The 22,430-nt window shown below is 42.2% G+C and overlaps 1 protein-coding gene across 1 annotated transcript in view; it reads left to right on the top strand.

Annotated features, from left to right (window-relative positions):
- PAH (phenylalanine hydroxylase) overlaps positions 1-22,430 on the top strand; it is a 101,056-nt gene that overhangs the window by 21,903 nt on the left and 56,723 nt on the right. Inside the window, exon 3 of the mRNA XM_006871087.1 lies at positions 4,131-4,314. Within this exon, the coding sequence (XP_006871149.1) occupies positions 4,131-4,314 (184 nt within the window). The remainder of the gene's footprint in view (positions 1-4,130; positions 4,315-22,430) is intronic.

Raw genomic sequence — 22,430 nt, forward strand, 5'->3', positions numbered from 1 at the left:
GTCTCTGCTTTTAGCCAACATCCATCGGACATCAGCAATGATATCCCTAGTTCCATGTTCTCTTCTGAATCCGGCTTGAACTTCTGGAAGTTCTCTGGCAATGTGTGATTGCAGCTGTTTCTATATTACCTTTAATAAAACTTTACTTGCATGGGATATCAAAAGATAATATCCGATGATTTCTGCATTCCATTGGGTCACCTCTCTTTGGAATAGGCACAAATACAGATCTCTTCACATCAGTTGGACAGATAGTTGTCTTCCAAATTTCTTGGCATAGATGATTGAGTGCTTCCAGTGCCGCCTCACTTTTCTGAAAGATTTCAATTTTCATTCCATTAATTCCTGGTGCCTTGTTCTTTGTCAATTCTGTCAATGTACCTTGGGCTTCTTCCTTCAGTAGCATTGGCTCTTGAGCATATGCTACCTCTTGAAATGGGTGAGCATCAACCATTTCCTTTTTCATAGAGCATTTTATTTTGGAAACCTTGTGATTGCAATTTTTTTATTTGCCTGTTTTAAGAAATTCTTTTGAAAAGCTAAGTAGCTTCTAGTCAATTTTGCAACCCAAGAATGATTCCTAAAGTATATGGGAGCCATGTCTTTAAAATATAAAGAAAGGGTAAGAAGCTAACTCAGCAGGTTCCCAGCTGTCAAACTACCTCCTGTCATAAAGACTTGGAAAGTTTATTTCTCCTTTGGATAAATGTGATTGGCAGACTATAGTGAGTACCTCAACCCCAAGGTGAATTTAGGATAAGCAGTGTGTGACAAATGGTGCTGTCACGTTCTCTTATTTTTGGACTGTTGCAGTTTTTCTATCTGCTATTGAGTAGATTTTGACTCCTGGAGACCCCAGGTGTGTAGGAGCTTGCCTCCATAGTGTTTTCAAGGCTGAGATGCCTTTTAGTAGGAGGTTGAGTGCTTAACCAATTGCCCCACCTAGCAGTCCTGATGTTGCACTGTGGGTGAATGCGCCTGACTGCAAAGCCGTTTGAACTGCAAGGTCGGTGGTTCAAGCTCACCAGCCACTCCTTGAAAACCCTATACATGGTCCCTATGGGTTGGAACTGACTCAACAGCACTTAACAACAACAGGGTTTATTTAAGGAGTAGTTATCATTTGCCTGAAGAAGCACTGGTGGCTCAGTGGTAAGCATTCAGATGCTAACTGAAAGGTTGACTGTTCAAACCCACTAGCCACTCCACAGGGGACAGATATGGGTGTCTGCTTTCCATAAAGATTGGAGAACCTATGGGACAGTTCTACTCTGTCATATTGAGTCACTATGAATTGGAATTGATTCTATGGCAACAGATTTTATTTTTATTTGTGTGTTTGTTTTTGTTGTTTTTAACATCGACCTTGAGAACATTTATGGGTTGCCTCTAGTTAGCCATACAAATGCTGTCACTTCATTCTGTCTTTGAAATCTCTTTACTGGATTGCCTGCGATGTGTCCCGCTCTGTTTTCATGCTTATTCAATAACGATGTTGTTCTTCAGTGCCTTTGAATCAGTTCCAACTCAAAGAAACCTTGTATAGGGCTTCCAGGAAGGAGCTAGTGAGATTGAACCACTGACCTTGTAGTTCAAACTGACCTTACAGTCCAGTGCTTTATTCCACAGTGCCATATGAGGACTCCTATTCAATAATAAAGCTTGATAATTTTTGTGGAGAGTTTTTCTGATTTGGGAGTAGATTTGGATTTTAATTATATTTCCCCAGCACGTGCAGAGATTTACATGACTTGCCTCCACACTGGGACACCTCCAACCTTTTCTCTCACCACTTTTGTCCTCATTTCCTCTTCTCTGGCCTCACTGCCGTCCCTTCAACAGACCAGGCACTCTACTCTGCCCCCTCCAACTCCCTTCCTGCTTTTGGCCTATGTGGGAGCTTCACCTTCTCAATGAAGCCTCATGTGACTGCCCTGCCCCCACCCCACCTCAGGAGTTCCCATCCACTTCCCAGCTCTGCTCTGTATTTTTTTTCTTACTATTTATCATGACAAAATAATATGTTTTTGTTGTTATTACTAATTGCTGCTGATCAGATCCCAACTCTTGGCAACCCTATACTGCAAACTAGAACTGCTCCATAGGGTTTTTTAAGTTGGGACCTTTTAGAAACTGATTCTCAAGCCTGCCCTCTGAGGTACCTCTGGGTGGGGTTGAGCTGCCAACCTTTTGTGTCTAGTCAAATACTTAACTGTTTGTATCTCCATAAGGACTTTAAAAAATAATATATACATAAGTTATTGACTATATTCATTGTTTGTACCCTAACACTTAGGAGCCCTGGCACCATAGTGGATTATGAGTTAGGCTGCTAACCACAAAGTTACTAGTTGGCATCTACCAGTCCCTCCATGGGAGAAAAATGAAGCTTTCTGTTCCTGTAAAGATTTACAGCCTCGGAAACCTAGTACAGAGTCACTGTGAGTCAGAACCGATTCGGTGGCACACAACCACCACCACCACCCTCACACTTGAATGTAAGCTTTAACAAAGGAAACATTCTGTTTTGGTCAATGATGTATCCCAAGCAGCTAGAAAGGTGATTGGTGCTGCATGTATATTTGTTGGAAAACTAAATGAAATGTAATTAGAAAAAAAATTATTAACATTAGAAAATATATTTTGGTTTATGGTTCATAGAGGTGCTGGATGAATATGTGTGTATGTGTGTTTTGAAGACAATGTAATTCATAAATAGTTTAGCTCCATAACATTCAGTTGTTGAAGAGTAAAATAGAATATTAAATTACTCCATGTGCAGGATTTTCCCACTCAGTTAATTCTGTGTATCTATCTTTCATTTTTAACATTATTTCTTAAACTTATCAAAAACTAAAAGATAAACTTTTCCTGTAGCTCTATAGGGATAGTTTTCCTGAAATTCTAACTACAGTAGTAGTTGACATCATTATATATGATCCTAATACAAGGGTTAGGATACGGTGAAACTGTGATGCTGGAGGGATGATAAGCATTCTTTAGTGTATCGTGTTGAGCTCCTAGATTGTACTGGCTTTGCCTGTAAGTCACCCCCCTCCACCCCATCATGGTCTTAGAATTCTTTGTATTGTACTACTAATAGCTGAACCTAGTGAATAGCATGCTTGGGTGTTTTCCATTGTCAGTGGATGGACCTCTTTATAAAGGTGGTTGCTGCAAATCCCAATTCTTCCCCAAACCACTTTAGTTAAGGGTTATCCACACACTATATCCATTTTAATAAAGTTTTTATTTCCTAAATGTTTACTAACCATGTTATGCCAAATGTCTTTCAAATAAATATTACTAAAAAAATATTGACGTTAATTATACTAGATAATTTTTACTGAGCATTTACTGCGTGCCTGTCAGTGTGTATACATCATCAGCTCTTCCAATGTTCTCAACATAGATATCATACCTATGAAGCAGGTATCATTAATGCTGCCAAACTATAGAGAGGAATAGAATCCTGGTGTGGTGTTGTAGAGTAAGTACTGGACTGCTAATTATAAGCTAACTGCAAGGTTATTGATTCAAACCCAATAGCCACTCCTTGGAAATCCACTACAGGGTCACAATGAGTTGACTCTGTAAAAACATGGAGAGAAAATTGAGGGTTAGAAACATTAAATTATTTTAAACTTTCATAGCCAATATAGCTTAGAATGACTTTTGTGGACCCGATTCAAGGATTCCATTGTTGTTCTTATATAACTTATTGATTCTGTAGAGTTTCATTTTGGAAAAGGATATTTGAACTATTTAGTTCACCCTTTGCCTCATGGCTTTGCAGAAGAAAAAGTAGACAACTTTTGCCATCTTAAGACCATCCTTCCAATCATAAAACTAGCCTGTTTCTCAACTCTTTCCATTTCACTTTCAAATGTGGGGGTTTTTTTTTTGTTTGTTTGTTTTTCTTCCTCATTCTTTGTGGCACTGCGGGTTAATGTGCTAGATTGCAAAGTCGGTTTGAACCGAAAGGTCAGTGGTTCAAGCTCACCAGCCACTCCTTGGAAACCCTATACAGGGTCGCTATGGGTCAAAACCAACGCGACGACACTCAACAACAACAACAACTCCAAATTAGTCCCAATGGTTGTCTCATTTATACAATTTTTTTCCCCTAGGAGAACGATATAAATTTGACTCACATTGAATCCAGACCTTCACGTGTGAAAAAAGATGAGTATGAATTTTTCACTTTTCTGGATAAACGTAGCATACCTGCTCTGGCAAACATCATCAAGATCTTGAGACATGACATTGGAGCCACTGTTCATGAACTTTCCCGGGATAAGAAGAAAGACACAGGTAAGAATTAAAGAGTATAGTGACAAAAATAACTCCAGATCATTTTCATAAAGTAATGGCAAAGGTAATAGCTACTCTGGAAGATTAAGCAAGAAGATGTAGATAAGGTATCAAGACCAGCAACTGACACATTATGTTGTTGTTGTTGTTAAGTGCCATCGAGTCAGTTCTGACTCATAACAATCCTGTATAGGGTTTCTGAGAAGCAACTGCTGGGCTTGAGCTGCCAGCCTGACAGTTAGAAGTCCAGTGCGTATCCTTGTTGTTGTTGTTAATTGCCGTCTAGTCGGTTCCAATCCATAGCGACCCTGTATAGGGTTTCCGAGGAGCAGCTGGTGAACTTGAACTGCTAACCATGCAGTTCAAATGGCTTTGCAGTCTGGTGCATTAATCCACAGCGCCACACCAGGACTCCATGTGTATCCTACAGTGTCTTAATATAACAAACAATTGCCACTGAGTTGATTCCAACTCATGGTGTTCCCATATGCAGGAATAAGACTACTCCATAGAGTTTTCATAGCTGTGACTTTTTGGAAGTTCCAACTGACAGTCTTTCAGTTAACAACCAAGTACTTAACGGTATGCATCACCCAGGAACTCCTAGATACTTAATTGTTGTTAAATGCTATTGAGTTGGCTCTGATCCATAGTGACCCACTATAGGGTTTCTGAGGAGCAGCTGGTGGGTTTGAACCACCAACCTTGAAGTTGGCAGTCTAGTGCTTATCTTATAGCACCACATTAGGACTCCTCCAGCTATTTCTCCTTTTCTTCCAGGTAACTATTTCTTATGTCAGTAGGAGCATAAAAACACTTCTTTTTTAAGTTATTATTGTGAATTATGTGATAGTTTACACAGGAGAACATAAGCTTTACATTCGTCCTATCTTATTTCGTTTCATTGCAATAATTACAATTCCCTGCATGCATCATTAAACAGTAAAAGGGTACATCCCACAAGCCTGCCTCCTGGCCGTCAGCACACAGACCCTCTCCCTCCCTGAGTCCATAGTCCGCAGCCACTCCATCTTTCCACATCATCATCTGCCTCCATCTCTGAAAGTTGCTGCTTCTCTGGACAGGGTCCCGCACTCTGCTCTTCTCCCTTGCCCACACCTTTTTTTTTTTTTAATGTACACATACCACACAGAAAATATATATTTGTTTAAATGCCCCAAATGCACATTTTGCAAAGCAGACTCTTGCATGCAGACACCCAACCTTTCTTATTCCATGGGCCCAGCTGCTCTATCTCTCTGTGTCATCTCCTCTGCTTCTGTCTCTGCTGCTGTGGCTTTTCTGGTTAGGATCCCACACTTTACTTATTCTCTTCCTGCTTGATGCTCCTGGGGTCCTCTGTTCCTGAAATGAAAGCTTAACTACTCCCCCCTTTTAGTTTCACGTCTTCTACATTTACAGTTACGACCATTGCCTTAAGTCCTGATAACAGCTAATCACTATTGAATCATAAAATTCTATCCCCATACTCCCCAACCCCTTTAACCAGACCCATCTAGACAAGAGGAAAACTATTCATGGGGATTCTACATTACCGGTCTCACATGAAACTAAGTATACTCATGAGAGCTTGTAAGCCAGCCACTTCCTGCCTTTATGGCCTCCTACCCCATTTTTGTAGCCAATGTCTGTTGACCGTGATATCAACCCAGTGTACTGAGGAGGCACATATGATCTTTGATATTAGCATAGTGTTTAGCAAAAAAGTTCTCAGCAGATATTTGTGAGGGAATGAGTAAATACACACACTGTTGAGACTGGATTTGTCTTCTTACCTCCCTGCTGGCATGCTGCCCATGGCTGTTTCCTGGAACATCATAGAGCAGTAATCTAATAGGGATGATTTAGGGTTAGACAAACTTCTGTTCAAGTCCTACCTCTGCTACTTGCTAGTTTTGAGACATCTGGCCAATTTTTTACCTCTCTGATGTTCAAATGTTCATAGAATTTTGTGAGAATGAAATGAGATCATGCATAAAGTCAATACTTAGAACAGTGCCTGGGACGTTGTGCGATTGTTGTTGAGTCGGTTCTAGCTTATAGCGACAAAAGAACCAATCACTGCCTGGTCCTGTGCTTTCCTCACAATTGTATGCGTGAGCCCATTGTTGCTGCCACTAAGTCAGTCCATTTTGTTAGGGGTATTCCTTTTTCTCACTGACCCTCCATTTTTGTCCTTCTCCAGGGACTGACCCATCTTGATAAGAAATCAGAAGTATGAGAGACAAAACCTCTACCTCCTTGTTTCTAAGGAGCATTCTAGCTGAACTTCTACCAAGACACATTTGTTTGTTCTTCTGGAAGTCCATGGCACTTTCAGTGTTCTTCACCAACACCATCACTCCTCAAATGCATCAATTCTTCTATAGTCTTCCTTACTTATTGTCCAAGTTTCACTTGCTTATGAGGTGATTGAAAATACCATGGCTTGGGTCAGACACACCTTTGCTGTTCTGACATCTTTATTTGTCTGATGCAATCCATCATTTGATTTCTTAACTGCTGCTTCCATGAGCATCAATTGTGAATCCAAGCAAAATGAAGTCTTTGACAATTTCCACCTTTTTTCCTTTTATCATGATGCTAGTTATTGGTCCAGTTGTGAGGATTTTTGTTTTCTTTACATTGAGGTGCAGTCCATATGGAATGCTGTAGTCTTTGGTCTTTGTCAGTAAATATTTCAAGCTTTATTTGCTTCCAGCAAGCAAGGTTGTATCATCCATATATAACAGGTTGTTAATGAGTCTTCTTCTAACCCTGATTGCATTCATTCTCTTCTTCATATAATCAGGTTACTCAGATTATCTGCTCAGTATAAAGACTGAATAAATATGGTGAAATGATACAACACGGATGCACACGTTTCCTGATTTTAAACCATTGAATATCCCCTTGTTCTATTTGAACAACTGCCTCTTGGTATATGTACCGGTTCCTCATGAGCAATTAAGTGTTCTGGAATACCCATTATATACAATGTTATCTATAGTTTGTTATGATCCACACAGTCAAATGCCTTTGCATAGTCAATGGTGCATTGTAGGGCTGAATAAATGAGAGCATGCAGTTCTTGTCATGGTTAATTACCCTTAAAAGGATGTAGAGGACAAAGTGGCTGCTTTGTAGAGTCTAAAGCATATTCAGATAAATAATTATTTCCCCTAAATAATCAAATTATTATTATTTTTTCATTGTAAAATCAAAAGTTTCTTGGTAGAACTTTGAAGCTCTTTGTTTTTGTTGTTAAGTGCCATTGAGTTAGTTCCAACTCATAGTGATCCTGGTGGGTTTGAACTGTTGGCCTTATGGTTAGCAGTCCAGTGCTTATCCTATAGTGAGATAATATCAGCATCCAAGGCTGAAAATAACATTTATATAGATAGGGATGAGCCAGGACCCACCTCCTAGCACAGATCCCTGAAACATCTGAATGGCAGCTTCCAGGTCTTTGTGGGAGATGGCTCATTTTCTGCCCTCAGCCTCCTGTGGCTGTAGCCAAGGAAGCCCAGCCCAGGGTCCTGCCTTGCTGAGGGTGGAAGGCTGTGCATATGGGCTCAGGTCACGGGTGTGCGCACTTGGAATTCCACCTCAGATCTATCAGAGCACGTGCCAGGCAGGCAGGCAGGCAGGCAGGCAGGCAGGCAGGCAGGCGGGGGGGCCTCTTGGGGAAGGGCACGAACCTCAAACTGGAGGCTCCAGAAAGAGGTCCTTGGTGGGGATGTGGAAGAACAGGTGGGATCCCTGACCCCAGGACCAGGGCTCACCACAGTTAATATGACTGTGTGCAAATTTCAGACCCACTCAGCCTCCCATTGTACACAATGGGAGTGACGAGAGCCTCTGCCTTATAGGATTAACTAAATCACACAAATAAAACAGCGAGAACAGTGCAAAGCATGTTTTAAGCACTTAGAAGATATTCTTTATTCTTACCACCATCATCATTGTTGTAAATATATTGTTGTTGTTAAGTGCCATTGAGTTGGTTGCGACTGTTAGCAACCCTATATAGGATTTCTGAGGAGCGACTCATGGGTTTGAACTACCAACCTTGCAATTAGAAGTCCAGTGTTTAGCCTACAGCACCACACCACGGCTCCAAATAATGGTACGTTGTTGTTAAGTGTCATTGAGTTGGTTCCAACTCATAGCGACCTTGTATAGGGTTTCCAGGGAGTGACTGGCGAAAGCACCCATAAAAACAAACCAAAACTAAGCAAAATCCACTGCTCTTGGGTCTGTTCCCACTGTGCTTACCTCATATGCTACAGAGCAGCATGCTCCAAAGGGTCTTCTTGGCTGTAATCATTGTAGAAGCAGGTCACCAGGCATATTCTGCAGTGTTAACAGGATGGATTTCAACTGTCAGTCTGTAGGTTTAAAATCCAGGACAAACTGTCTGCACTACCCAGGGGCTTTGGCATGAGCACAGAGACCTTCAAAAGCCACCTAAGTTCTTTTCCATACGTCCCGAGATTTGGACAATGACCTCAGAGGTTGTGTACCTCAATAGACTCCTTAGGTTTTGACTGTACAAGCTGAGGCCATGTCTTGTCTTCAGGCACAGAGTGGATTCTGTGCAGTTGAGAGCCAGTGTGTGCTGAGTGCTGCTGAGGAAAAGGCACTGTGCTTGGAGCTAGAGACAGAGGGGGCAAACTGCCTGTGTTGAAGGAGTTCAGGGGCTTGCAAGGGACATGCAAGACCCAGGCGGATATAACTAAGCAATAGGTGTTGTCAGGGTTGATGGAATTTGGTCTCAGTTCCACTTGCAGGTTCCTCACCTCATTGTTCAGTGTGGCAAGGCATTTATATTTGAAGTTGACTTGGCATTTTAACTGGTGATGAAAAACTGCTGAGGCTGTTCCTTTCGAACAGCATGACCCTTGTTCTGTCAGATGGTTAGTCACCCTGTTCCACATTGGCTGCCTCCACCTGATACCTTTTGCTGACCTTATTTTACCTAGGGGAGAACTCTCACTTATGACAACTCCATGTGTGAGCAAAATTCTTTAAAAAAAAAAAAAAATTATTGTAACAAATCATTATATATAACAAAACATTGATCTTTTCAACATTCTTCATATTTGCAATTTGGTGGCACTAGTTGCATTAGTCATGTGGTTTTCGATGGCTGAATTTGGGGAAGTTAATCACCAGATCTTTCTTCCAAGGTACCACTTGGTGAACTTGAACCTCCAACCTCTGGTTCACAGGCCAGTGTGCTAACCGTTTGCACTATCTAGGAACTGGGGTCTTAGGTTATATGAAAACAAATAGCTGCTAAGGATGCAACTGGAGATGAGATGACTGAGTTTTCTTCCACCTATAAGGAGACGTGGGCCCATTGGGTTTCTGGGTAGTTTTCATAAAGAGGAGCATGGGCTAAGAAACAGATTTTTTTTTTAGGAGAAACAGCCTAAAAAATTTGCAGAGTTGCAACATCCGTAAAACTCAGTGGGAGAATGATTAGAGAAAGAAAAGCATCGTGGTAGATCTGAACCTTTGATTCTTTCTCTAGACAAAATGCCCTTTATATTGACGGGCTCAGATTTCCAGGACAGGTCTGACAGCAGGTTGAAGTGGGAGAGCTGAACCCCTCAAATCAATTAGGATAAACCACTTTCTATTCTAGTCTTTAAACCTTTCAAAAGGCCATGTGTATGATAGAAAATGAAAGTTTTCAGTTTCTTAATTGCTAAAGTTCCCCACCCAAAACAGCTTAAAGGAAGGTTAATTACGGTGACATGTTAAAGAAATCCCAACCTTCTAAAATGCCTCCTGGAGAAGGCGATGTGGATTTAATAGGATTTTAATCCAGAGAGTCTTTTGAATACTTGAGGTCTATTCTCCTGCTACCCTCTCTCCTGATGACATCAAATCCTTCCTCAACTCAACATAAAAGAGCATTAATATCTTCCATCGATCAATCTGCTAATCCTTTTATGTTTCCCTTTGAGTCTTCTGCATGACATTACATTTAGAGAGGGATGGAAAATTCCTACACGGAGACAGATTGCAGCCAGGAGAAGCAGACGGACAAAATGTAGACAGGGGCATAGGATCATCTCTTTTTTGAGTGATTTATCTGGTTGGAGTGATTTTCCAGGAGTAAATGGACACTAACTGGATTTTGTTTAAGTTGTGTGGTGATTATAAGAAAACCTCAGTGTGAAATCAAAACAAGTTCAGACTGCCAGTCGACTGTATGTTCTGTGGGGAAAGAGAGAAATGAAGAAGAGAGAGAAAAAGAAGGACTGTAGAGGAGAGAAAGGGAAAGGAGAGAGAAAGGAAAGAAGAAAGTCCTGAAAAACTCTACGGAGCACAGTTGTACTCTGAAATGCACAGGCTCACCATAAATTGGAATCCAATCAACAGCAATTGAGTTGGAATCACTTACTGTTTTATTTGGATCAATTCTGTTTTTGTTTTTTTAAGTTTTTATTGTTAACTGAGTGATAGTTTATATGGGAGAACAACAGTTTTACACTCATCATTTCATTGCAATGATTACAATCTCCTCCGTGTATCATCATTTAACAGTATTTGCTTCTATTCCCTCAGAGTTGTGTGTTTTTGTTTTTTTTTTGGGGGGGGGTGTTGGGTGGTTTGGGAATGTACACAAAAACACTCTGGAGTGTATAATCATTTAAACAACCAACAGGCACATTCTGCAAGCTTGTCTCCTGGTCGCCAGTACACAACCTTTCTCTTCCCATGAGTCTAGAGTCTTCAGCTACTCTTGCTCCATGTCCTCATTTTGCCTCCATCTCTGGTGTCACTGCTTCTCTGGATAGGGTCCCACATTCCACTTTTACTCTTTTCTCTTGATGGCCCTAGGGTCTTTTGTTTCTGGACTATAAGATTAACTACTCCCCCACTTTTTGTTACAAAAGTTCTACCTTTACATTGTGACAGTCGCAATGTCATGATAACAGTTATTCACTATTGAATCATAAGAATCGTATCCCCATCTTGTTTCACCAGACCCATCTAGACAAGATGAAAACTATTCAGTGGGGTCTCTATCTCCCCACCCCCACACTCTTAAAGTAAACTCCCTCTTAAAACCTTGTAAGCCAGTAATGTTATTATTCCCTCGTTTTAGGTAGCCAATGTATAAGTTGCGTGTCCCTATCAACCTATTTGGATCAATTCTTGAAGCAATGATTTAAGGGGAAAATTATCATGAGAAAGCAAAAGAAACATCATATGTTTATTCCTTTCTTCTTTATATACCCCTTCTCCTTTTTTAGACCTCTTGAGAAGGCTGAAGTTTCAGATCAACAGAGGGGGTTAGGAGTCTTCAGTGGGATCTGAAAGCTATTGGGTTTGTGAACAAAATGGTATGTGAATATTATTTGGAGAAAGAAGATTTTTCAAAGGGTTCATGGTTTCCAAAGTGTTAAGAACCTATCTAGAGAACATGCTAAGGGCTAGTGAAGGGATCCAGAAGATATGAGGTCTTACCCTGTTTCCTTCTTTTGCATGTCTATTCTAGGATTCCACCTTCTTTTTGTCCCCTTCTCAGTTGTAAGCCTTTTCTTGTGTATTTCACTTTGCATGTATTGATGCATCTGGCCCTACATGTGTAGGGGACCAAGTACCTACTTATTTGTGAAATTGAGGAGGATTGACTGCCTTTTTCAGTAATGACCTGACTTTGTGCTGAATGCAGTGCAGTGACCATACGTCCTGGCAGCTGGGGTTCTGACTGCCTCATGGAGACAAGCAGACACACAGTGGGAGGATAAGCTCATTCACAAGAGGTGACACCAACCTCAGAGTTGGAAGCAGAGCCTCTTGGGGTTGCTGGCGTTTAGTTTCATCCCTGCATTCTATCAAGGGCAGTTTCACTCCCTAACAATGAAAACTCAGAAATGAATTCAACTTCTATTGTTGTTGTTGTTGTTGTTGTTAGGTACCGACTCATACTGACCCTATTCGCAACAGAACAAAACACTACCCGGTCTTGTGCCTACCTCACTAATATTGCTGCACTTGATCTCATTGATGCTGCCACTTGGCCAATTCATCTTGTTGGGGGTCTTCTTCTTTTTCTCTGACCCTCCACTTCACCAAACATGATATCCTTCTCCAGAGACTGGTCCCTCCTGAAAATATGTCCGAAGTATGAGAGACGAAGTTTGGCCATTTTGGCCTCCAAGGAGCACTCTGGCTGCACTGCTTCCAACACAGATCTGTTGGTTTTTTTGGCAGCCCATGGCACTTTCAATATTCTCCTCCAACACCATAATTCAAATGCATCAAATCTTCTACGGTGTTCCTTATTCACTGTCCAATTTTGCATGCATATGAAGTTACTGAAAATACCATGGCTTGAGTCAGGCACATTTAGTCCTCAAGCTGATATCTTTGCTCTTCAACACTTTAAAAAGGTCTTGTGCAACAGATTTCCCCAATCCAACACATGAGTGTTGATAGTTGATCCAAGAAGAATGACATCCTTGACAACTTCAATCTTTTCTCCATTAATAAAAGTGCTGTTTATTGGTCCAGTAGTGAGGATTTTTGTTTTCTTTACCTTGAGATGCAACCCATACTGAAGGCTGTGGTCTTTGATCTTCACTAGTAAGTATTTTAAGTCCTCTTCACTTTCAGCAAGCAAGGTTGTATCATCTGTACATTGCAGGTTGTTAATATTGTTGTTGTTATGTGCCGTGGAGTCGGTTCCGACTCTTAGCAACCCTGTACAGGGTTTCTGAGGCTGTAAATCTTTATGCGAGCAGAAAGCCTCATCTTTCTCCTGTGGAACAGCTGGTAGTTTTGAACTGCTGACCTTGCGGTTCACAGCCCAATTCGTAACCACTACGCTACCAGGTTGTTAATGAGTCTTCCTCCAATCCTTCTGTAGTTCAGTTTATTTGTCAGGTCATAGGTCTTTGAGCTAGGGAACGATCATAAAATAATAAATCCAGTGTTGTCAGAACTCTTTCTCATTGTTGTTGTTGTTAAGTGATGCTGAGTTTGTTCTGACTCAAGTGAGCCTGTGTAGGGTTTGCCAGGAGCAACTTGTGAATTTGAACCACTTACCTTGCAGGTCACACCGACCTTGTGGTCCAAAGCATCATCCCACAGCGCCACAGCTGATTGTCTTGTTTAAGCTTTGCAATAGACAATTCAGGTAATTAATGCAGGCAGATAATATTATTCTCATCTTCAGTATTAGGAAATGAGATAGAAAAGTGAAGTTGAGAGGCCGCAATAGATTTTGGAGTTTCACTGATCCAGTTCAATTCTTGGACTGTAGCTGCTTGACCAAGTTGCTTGCCCTCTGTAGACCTCGCTTTTTTTGTCTATAAAATGTAGATATCTATGTGTCAGTGAAGGTGTCTGTACTACATGAAATGGTTTGTATAAAGTGCCTGGCATCTAGGATCCACACAAAATGTGTTAGTAAGCTTATCCTTGAGTCTTTTATAGAGATATACAGTGAATCTTATGGCAGAGGCACAACACGTGTTATGGATTGAATTGTGTTCCTTCCCTTACCCCCCCAAAAAAAGATGTGTTGGAATCTTATACCTATACCTGTGAATGTAATCCCATTTGGGAATAGGTTTTTTGTTATGTTAATGAGACCATATCTGTGTATGGTATGTCTTAAACCCAACCACATTTGACATCAAAACACATTAGGCACAGAGCTAAACAAGGTCAAACAGGAGAAAGAAAGATGCCACATGAAGATCACCAAAGGATCGAGGAACGCTGGGATGCAGAAGCTGAAACAAACACTTTGCCCAGAGCTGACAAAGAAAGAGCCTTCCCTTAGAACTGGTGTCCTGAATTTGGTTTTCTAGCTTCCCAAACTGAGGAAATAAATTTGGTTGTTGAAGATACCACTTTGGTTTTTCTAGTACAGCAACACCAGCTGACTAAAACAGCCCACATCCCCAAATTCCTCCAGATCTTTGCTAAATCAGGCCACCATGGGGAGCTCTTTGAGTTCATCCAAAAGATTGTGAAAGTTAAAAGGAACATGACTGAAAACCTACTTTCTCTGTGTGGCAGGTGTATTCTTCTCAATTGAAGGAAATAATAAGGTGCTATGTAATATGATTATAACCCATTGTCAGTGTTCCACTCATTCTGGGTAGAGTGAAATATCCTAGCGGCTCAGGAAGAACCATAGATTTAGAGTCAGGAGGCCAGCATGTGGATTGCACTTTCACATACCTCTAGCTGGATCTGAACTCCTTGGCTTTGAAGATTCCCATCTCTAACCTCACCACTCATTGAATCTGCTCTCAAAGTTTCCCAACAACCCCCCATCACCAAAGCCAATACATTTTTATGGTTTGTTTTCATCTTCCTTGTCATCTTTGTAGCATTTGACACCATGATCCCCCTGGAATATTCTGTTACCTTAGTTTTTATAAAGTGTGTGGCCCTTACTTTTTGAAACACTGCGTATTCAAGCTATCTTCTTCCTTCTCTCACGATTCCTCCCTAAAAACTGCACAGTCTGCTTTGACAACTTCTTTTTCACTTAATTCCATTGATGATTTATTTATTAATTCCATAGACATTATTCAGTGTGTCACCATGATAGTGTTGTTCTATACTGTTGAGACCATTCTAGCTTACAGTGAAACTATAGGGCAGATAAAACTTCCCTATAGAGTTTCTGTAGGGTCCTGGTAGGGCACTGCAGGAGAATGCACTGGACTACAAAGTCAGTTTGAACCACTAGGTCAGTGGTTCAAACCCACCAGCCACTCCTCAAAAACCCTATACAGGGTGGTTATGAGTCAGAACTGACTCGACAGCACGTAACAACAACAACGTAGAGTTTCCTAGGCTGTTATCTTTAAGGGTACAGATTGTCATATTGCCAGATCTTTTCTCCCACAGAGCCACTGGTAGGTTTGAATTGTCAGCTTTTCAGTTAGCAGTCCAGTGCTTAACCACCAGGGTTGCCTAATGATAGGGATACAGTAATGAAAAAGACAGACATGGTACCTGGTGTCATGTGACTTATCATCTAGTTAAAAAAAAAACCAAACAAACAAAAATAACACCTATTGCCATGAAGTTCATTCCTACTTATGGCAACCACATGTGATACCAAGTGGAACTGCACCATAGAGTTTTCCTGGTGTAATCTTTACAGAAGCAGATTGCCGGGTCTTCTTTCACAGTGCCACGGGGTGAGTTTGAACTACCAACCATGAGGTTAGTAGATGAGTGCAAGGCCTCTGGGCTACCAAGGAACCTTGTAGTCTGTTGTTGCTGTTAAGTGCCATTGAATCAGTTCCGACCCATAGCCACCCTATATAGGGTTTCCAAGGAGTGACTGGTGACTTGAACTGCTGACCTTGAGGTTCAAGGTGTAGGATGATTGCCACACGGCAGGGTGCATATGGTGGTCCAGAAGTGTGGTGGACTTCTCACTTTGGAGGCACACAAGCAGGGCAGGGAGGACTTTCTGGAGTGACAGAGATATCATGTGAAAGAGATATCTATGCATTCTGCTGGACTCACTGCAGATTGTAAGGGGCAGCCAGCCAGCCCTCAGTGCATTCGAGCTCTCCGAAGACAGACTGGGTACAGGGTGTACTGTGTGAACTTCCAGTAGATCCGTATGTGAGACATAACATCTTTGTTATGTGTATGTGTGTGTGTTTTCCAGGCACTTTTCTAAGTATTCCACATTCCTGAACCTACTTAACACTCACAAACATCTGATCAAAGATATGTTCATGTTATCCCCATTTTTCAGATGGAGACACAATAGTGAGGTTGGCCCAGGATCAGGCAGTGTTTCCTTCTGCTGTGCATAAGGTCGCTATGAGTCAGTACCGACTCCATGGCACCTAACAACAACAACAAGCTAGTTAACTTGTCCAAATTCACACAGCTGGGAAGTGGCAGGATTGGATTCAAACCTAGGCCACTGGGCTGCAGAGCACACTCTTCACCCCAGTTGTGTATGTTAGCACCAGTGGTATTGATGGAGGTGTGATCACTGCAGCATTCTAACAGGACAGGTCTAGTTGGTCAGAGGAAGGTGCTGGATAGCCTAAATGTAACCATTCAATAAGCTGGGAAAACATGGTACATGCCTAACTCACAGCAGCCTGCCTGGATGTTTACCATAGTTAAAGCAAATAACACACATTTTCTATTTCCTTGCCAACTGCACAACCCTCCGTGCATTGTTTGCTAAGTCCATTAGCTAAATAACATCTTAAAAGGAGTTTATGTTGTTAAGTGCCATTGAGTTAGTTCTGACTCATAGTGACCCTGTATAGGGTTGAACCATTGACCTAGTGTTTAGCAGTCCAGTGCTTATTCTTTAGTGCCATACCAGGACTTAAAAGGGGTATTGAGAAGGTAAGTCCAGTTTAAGCCAGTGAATGGAATCATGACCCTCCAGGTCATTGTTTTATTAATGATTTCACTCATATGCCTTCACCAACTCCATTCATTCATTCATTTTCATTCATGTCAACATAGTTTTAGTCTTTACAGCTTGTATTTACCACACATCTCCCACCACCATCAAGTTAATTCTGACTCATAATGACCCTATGTAGGGTTTCGGAGACTAAATCTTTACAGGAACTGTCAACCTAAGCCTGGTGGACCACCGACCGTGCAGAGAGAAGCTCCACAGTGCCACCTGGGTTCCTTACTGCATGGACTGTTGTTGTTAAGTACCATCGAGTTGGTTCTGACAGTGACCCTGTATAGGGTTTCCGAGGAGCAGCTGGTGAGCTTGAACTACTAGGTCCCTGTTAGTCATATGGTTCCAGGCCTCCCATTTACACATGTGAACAGAAAGATCAATTACTTTGCCCATTATGCCAATGATAAAAGATCTTGAACCTGCCACTCCTGACTATTCTGCCCAGGAGGATGGAGGTAAAAGCTTGGCACCGTCAGCCAGCTCTTGGCTCACCAACTCTTGCCAAGACCTTCCTAAATGGTATTGCCTCCTTCAAAAGGAGAGTAGAAAGTTCTTAAAGGAGTTCATCCTCAAAAGTTTTCATATTGTTGCAAGCAGTAGTTTTACTGTGAAGCTGGAGGAGACATCCGGGAGTCTGGAAGAGGGGGTGACCTCACTAGGGGAGGATTTATTGCTCTTCCTGAGACAGTCTGGAGGCAGAAGTCTGTCACAGGCCTGGGTGCCTTGTTGGCTAAACCCTGGGGCTGGTGAAAGCCTGGTGGATGGAGGGGGTTGCCCTGTGCTCAGCCTGCACCTCAAATGACCATAAATCTAATGGGCCTGTTCCTGACCCTGGCTCAGGCCAGGCCTGTGGAACGTTTGCCCGAGAGCATCCTGAGTCAGCCGCCCCTTGGCGTCCTCGTTGAGCAGCTGACCCCAACTTAATGGAACCTCGATGTGGGTGTCCAGCCAGGCTGCTTCCCTTGGAGACAAATCAATATTTATTAATGATCTGCCCCCCTGGGTCCCTCTGGCTTCACAGAGGGTCTCTGTTGCACCAGCCTGTCCAAGACATTCATTAACCAGCAAACTCAGCAGCCCTGGAGGCCGTGGAGGGGCTTGCAGAGGCCAGCCCACCGAGGAGGTATTTTGAAAGGTCATTAATGAGCTAATGTGATTTAACGTTTCAAGACAGACGCTTAGGTCACAGGGTCAGTGTGGATTCCCAGCATTGTGAGTGAGACCGGGTCGGGTGGGGGTAGGGGACTGTGGCCTTCACGGGGGAAGGGCAAGGCAATGTGGAAGCTGTGTTTGAGGGGCTGGGGACTTCGGTGCTTACAGTGTGACTATCCCTAGATCCTGGGAGGCTTGAGACGGTCCTGAGCTTTTCATCAGGTTCCCATTAGACTTCTAGCTTCTATCTTAACTTTCCTTTAATCAGTAGCTGGTGAGTCAACTCAACTCATGTGAGTCCGAGTAGAACTGTTCCACTTGGGTTTTCAATGGCTGATTTTTCATAAGTAGATTGCTGCTGTAACTCTATTACCACACATGTTGTTACATGCTGTCCAGTCTGTTTGTACTCAGAGCAACCCTGTATAGGGTTTCTGAGGAGCAGCTGGTGGATTTGAACTGCCGATCTGGGAGTTTACCTTAGAGAGGGGGTAGGGATCGGTTGCCTCACCCATTTCACAGATGGAAAGCTAGAGACTCAGATTCACACGCTTGTACATGAGAGAGGTAACTCTTGAACTCAGACCTCTAGCTCCAATCTAGGATGTGTATACTCTTTGAATGAATATGAAGCATCAGAGCAATTTTTTTTTTTTTTGAACTTGACAATTAACATAATAGTCTTGGTATGGAGCTGTAGGATAAACACTTGACTGTAAGGTCAGTTTGCACTGCAAGGTCTCTTTGAACCTCAAGGTCAGTGGTTCAAACTCACCAGTCTCTCTTCAGAAACCCTAGGCAGGGTCGCTACATGTCAGAACCAACTCAACAGCACTTAATAACAACAACAACATTAACATAATGATTGGTAGTTCAAAACTGCCCACTCGTAGTGAGAAACAAAGGGCTGGATGCCTGCTTCTGTAAAGTTAACACAAAAACAAAATCCTATGGAGTATTTCTACTCTGCCACACAAACAGGTTGCCATGTGTTAGAACTGACTCTATGGAAACATTTTATTTTTTGTTTTTTGCAAATGTACAGTCTTCGTAATTGATTTAGTTTGGAGGTCCTCTTTGGCTTCTCTTCCTCAAGTACCTAGTGTTTTCTTACAGTTTGCTTGATAGCCCTGTTCACCAGAACCTCAATTCCTCCTCTTCCCAACACTCAGAACTTGCCTTTCCTGGCTCTCATTTCTTTAAGCTTTGCCCCTGCTCTCCAAGGTGAAAACTGCCAAACTCCCTTCTCTTAACTGTTATGCCTGGCCTGGCTCCTCCTTCTATCTGGATTCTACATAGACTTCCCAAGGACTCCTGGGACATAATGTCTGGGGAGGGTCTAGAGGAGTGGATTCCAAGGAGAGAGAGCAGGGCTTCTGCTTGGAGAAAGTGTGTACCACCCCTAATTGTCTGGTTTTCAATAACGATTGCTGCTCTATTAAGTGCCTCTGATTCAATTCCGACTCACAGCGACTCTGTCTCTGGTTTCCAAGGAGCAGCTGGTGGGTTTGAACCACTGACCTTGTGGTTTTCAGTCCAATACTTATCCTAGAGCATCACACCAAGACTCCTGTATAAGTAATGCTAACAACAATGTAGATAATGATACCAAGCACTTATTACATGTCAAGTCCTATTCTAAGCACTATGTAAGTATTGTTGTTGTTAACTGCTGTCAAGTCAGTTCCGACACATAGTGACCGTATATAGCGTTTCCAAGGAGGTGTTGGTGGGTTTGAACCACTGATCTTCTGGATAGCAGTCCAGGGCTTATCTTACAGTGCCACATCAGGACTCCATACAAGTATTGGCTCGTTTTAATTCTCCCATCAACCTTCTGAGGTTGCACTATTGCTATCTGTTATTACATAATTATTATATTATACATTATTAAATGTATTATTGAAGTCCCTGGGTGGCAAAAATAGTTGTTAATTTGAGCCCATCCAAAGGTTCATCAGAAGAAAGGCCTGGTGATTTGCTTTCTTGAAAATCTTCTGGAACAGTTTTACTCTGCACACATGGGTCAGAATCGACTCAGTGGCAATCAACACCACCATCAGCAATGAATCATTACTATATATTATTATAGGCACTATCAAGACTCCTGGTGTGGCCCTGTAGGGTCAGCACTGGACTGTAAACCATAAAGTCATCAGTTCAAACCCCCCAGGTGCTCCTCAGAGACACTCTACAGAGGTGCTATGAGTCAGAACTGACTTGACAATGCCTGACAATAACAATGTATGCACTATCATCATAGTCATCTTAAGAATCCCTGGTAGCACCATGGCTAAGCACTTAGGTTAACAACAAAGTGGTTAAACAACAAAGCTGGTGGTTTGAAGCTGTCAGCCGTTCTGCAGAAGAAAGATGTGGCAATCTGTGTCCATAAACCTTTAAAGTTTTGGAAATTCTACAGGACGTTTCGACTCTGTCCTGTTGGGTAGCTATGGGTTGGAATTGGCTGCATGACAACAGGTTGGCACCATAGGATAAACACTGGACTGCCAACCACCAGGTCAGTGGCTTGAGCTCACCTGTCGCTCTATGGGAAAAAAGATGAAACTTTCTGGTCCTGCAAATATTTAAAAAGCCTCCCCAGAAACCATATGCAGAGGTGCACTTTGCAACAACAACATAGATGGGAAAACTTGGGAAATAAGGGTGAAGTCATTTACAAAGTGTCAATATCACAAAGTAGCAGATTTGGGCCCAGGCAACCTGGCTCGAGCATTAGCCACCAAGCTCTGCCACTTGCCATCCTGGCTCTGTTCTGACCTTTTTCTGATGATGATGATGATGCCCGAGGACACTCAGGGCTCTGGGCTGGAGTGAGCACCCCATGATCTGGTACTGCTGTGTTTCAAGCTGCCTCGGGTGCTTCAGGTCCTGTTAAAAGGCTGGGTAAACTACATTTATTTTGAATTCTCTTTGCCAAGACTTGAATCTTTGGGGTCTTTGCAACCTTCTTGAAGTCTCCAATTTTCCCCCTATCAAGAGATCTGTAAATGTATTAGGCTACATCACCCAGCTAGTTTTTTCCCTTTGGAGGAGGAAAAAAGAACCCCCATAAACAACTTGTACCTAGAAATAGTATTATAATGGTTCTGCTGCCCCCTGTTGGTTATTTGGGAGATGGCTAGCACACGCAACTGCATCAAGATGAGCTCAAAAATGCTTCCATCTGTGGAGTATGTGTCCTTGGTGAGAAGAGGAAAGGAAGTTGTATGGGGGGTAAAGCATTTGTGGAACAGTGAGTGTCTTTCCAGAACAAGTAAGGTTGACACATCGATTGAGCTGTGAGTGCCCCCTGGCCAGCCTTATCCTCAGAGGCATTTCACAGATCTCAGGATATGAAACCCACCAGGGATTTCAGCAGCAGATGAATCCAGCACACTTCATTTTACATAGGGGGAGACCAAGTCCCAAGAAAAGAAAGCCTGTTAATATCTGTGCTAGACCCATAGTCTTCCCTCTTCTCCCCTTCATTTTCTCCCCCTCTTATTAAAATCTAATCATTACCTTTAGATAAGCACTTGGGTTGGTCTCTATGCCAAATGTGTCATGTTTGCTATATATTGAATTTATTGTGACAACATGTACAAATAGATTCTATCCATTTTATGGATCAGGAAAGTAAGGCTCTGAGAGGTAAAACACTTGCTCAAAGACACACAGTGAAATAAGTGGCAGACTTTCTAGCTTTGCTGAAAAACGTGAACTCTTGATTCTGGACTTTCTTTAATCTACTCTTTTTTACCCATTGTTCTCTGTACTATGTTAAATGAAAAGCATTGTAACAAAAAATTCCTCTGGAGCTACCAGGTGAACAACTGTAAGGTGGATTTGAACTGCCAACTTATGGTTAACAGCCCAGTGCTTAACCCATAGTATCACCAGGACTCCTTATATTTTAACTCATTTAACCTCATATTTGGAGGGTGGTGTCTCCATATGATAAGCACTGGACTGAGAACCACAAGGTCTGCGTTTGAGCCTGCCAGTCACTCTGAGGGCTAAAGGTGAGGTTTTCTGCTCCCCAAAGTTTTAAAGCCTCAGAAACCCTATACAAGGTTGCAATGAGTCAGAATTGACTCAACAGCACTTAACAACACTATAACAATCCTCAAATTGATCCTAGACTACTATCATCATTTTACAGATGGGAAGACTGAGGCACGGAGAGGTGTTTTTTTTTGTTTTGTTTTTTTATTTAACAACTTGTCCTGGGTCTGATAGCTGGTTAAGTACAGAGATAGGAGTCAAATTCAAGATGTCTGGTTTCATTGTCTAGGCCTTTAAACATTGCTAGACTAATTCTTGCTGAGACACATAGCCAGGCGTGGGGTCTCAGATCCCATTGGGCTGTGTGCAGTGGGTGGTGGGGAGTTCTGTGAGACAGTGTCAGACCACCAGAACACTCACCCTGAGGTCTGAGGATGTCATATAAAATACCATCTCCTTATCTGACTTTATTTCTTTTCAAGGGTTTTCTGGACATTTAAGA

Source organism: Chrysochloris asiatica, unplaced genomic scaffold (genome assembly GCF_000296735.1).
Source record: "Chrysochloris asiatica unplaced genomic scaffold, ChrAsi1.0 scaffold00160, whole genome shotgun sequence".
NCBI classification, from domain to species: domain Eukaryota; kingdom Metazoa; phylum Chordata; class Mammalia; order Afrosoricida; family Chrysochloridae; genus Chrysochloris; species Chrysochloris asiatica.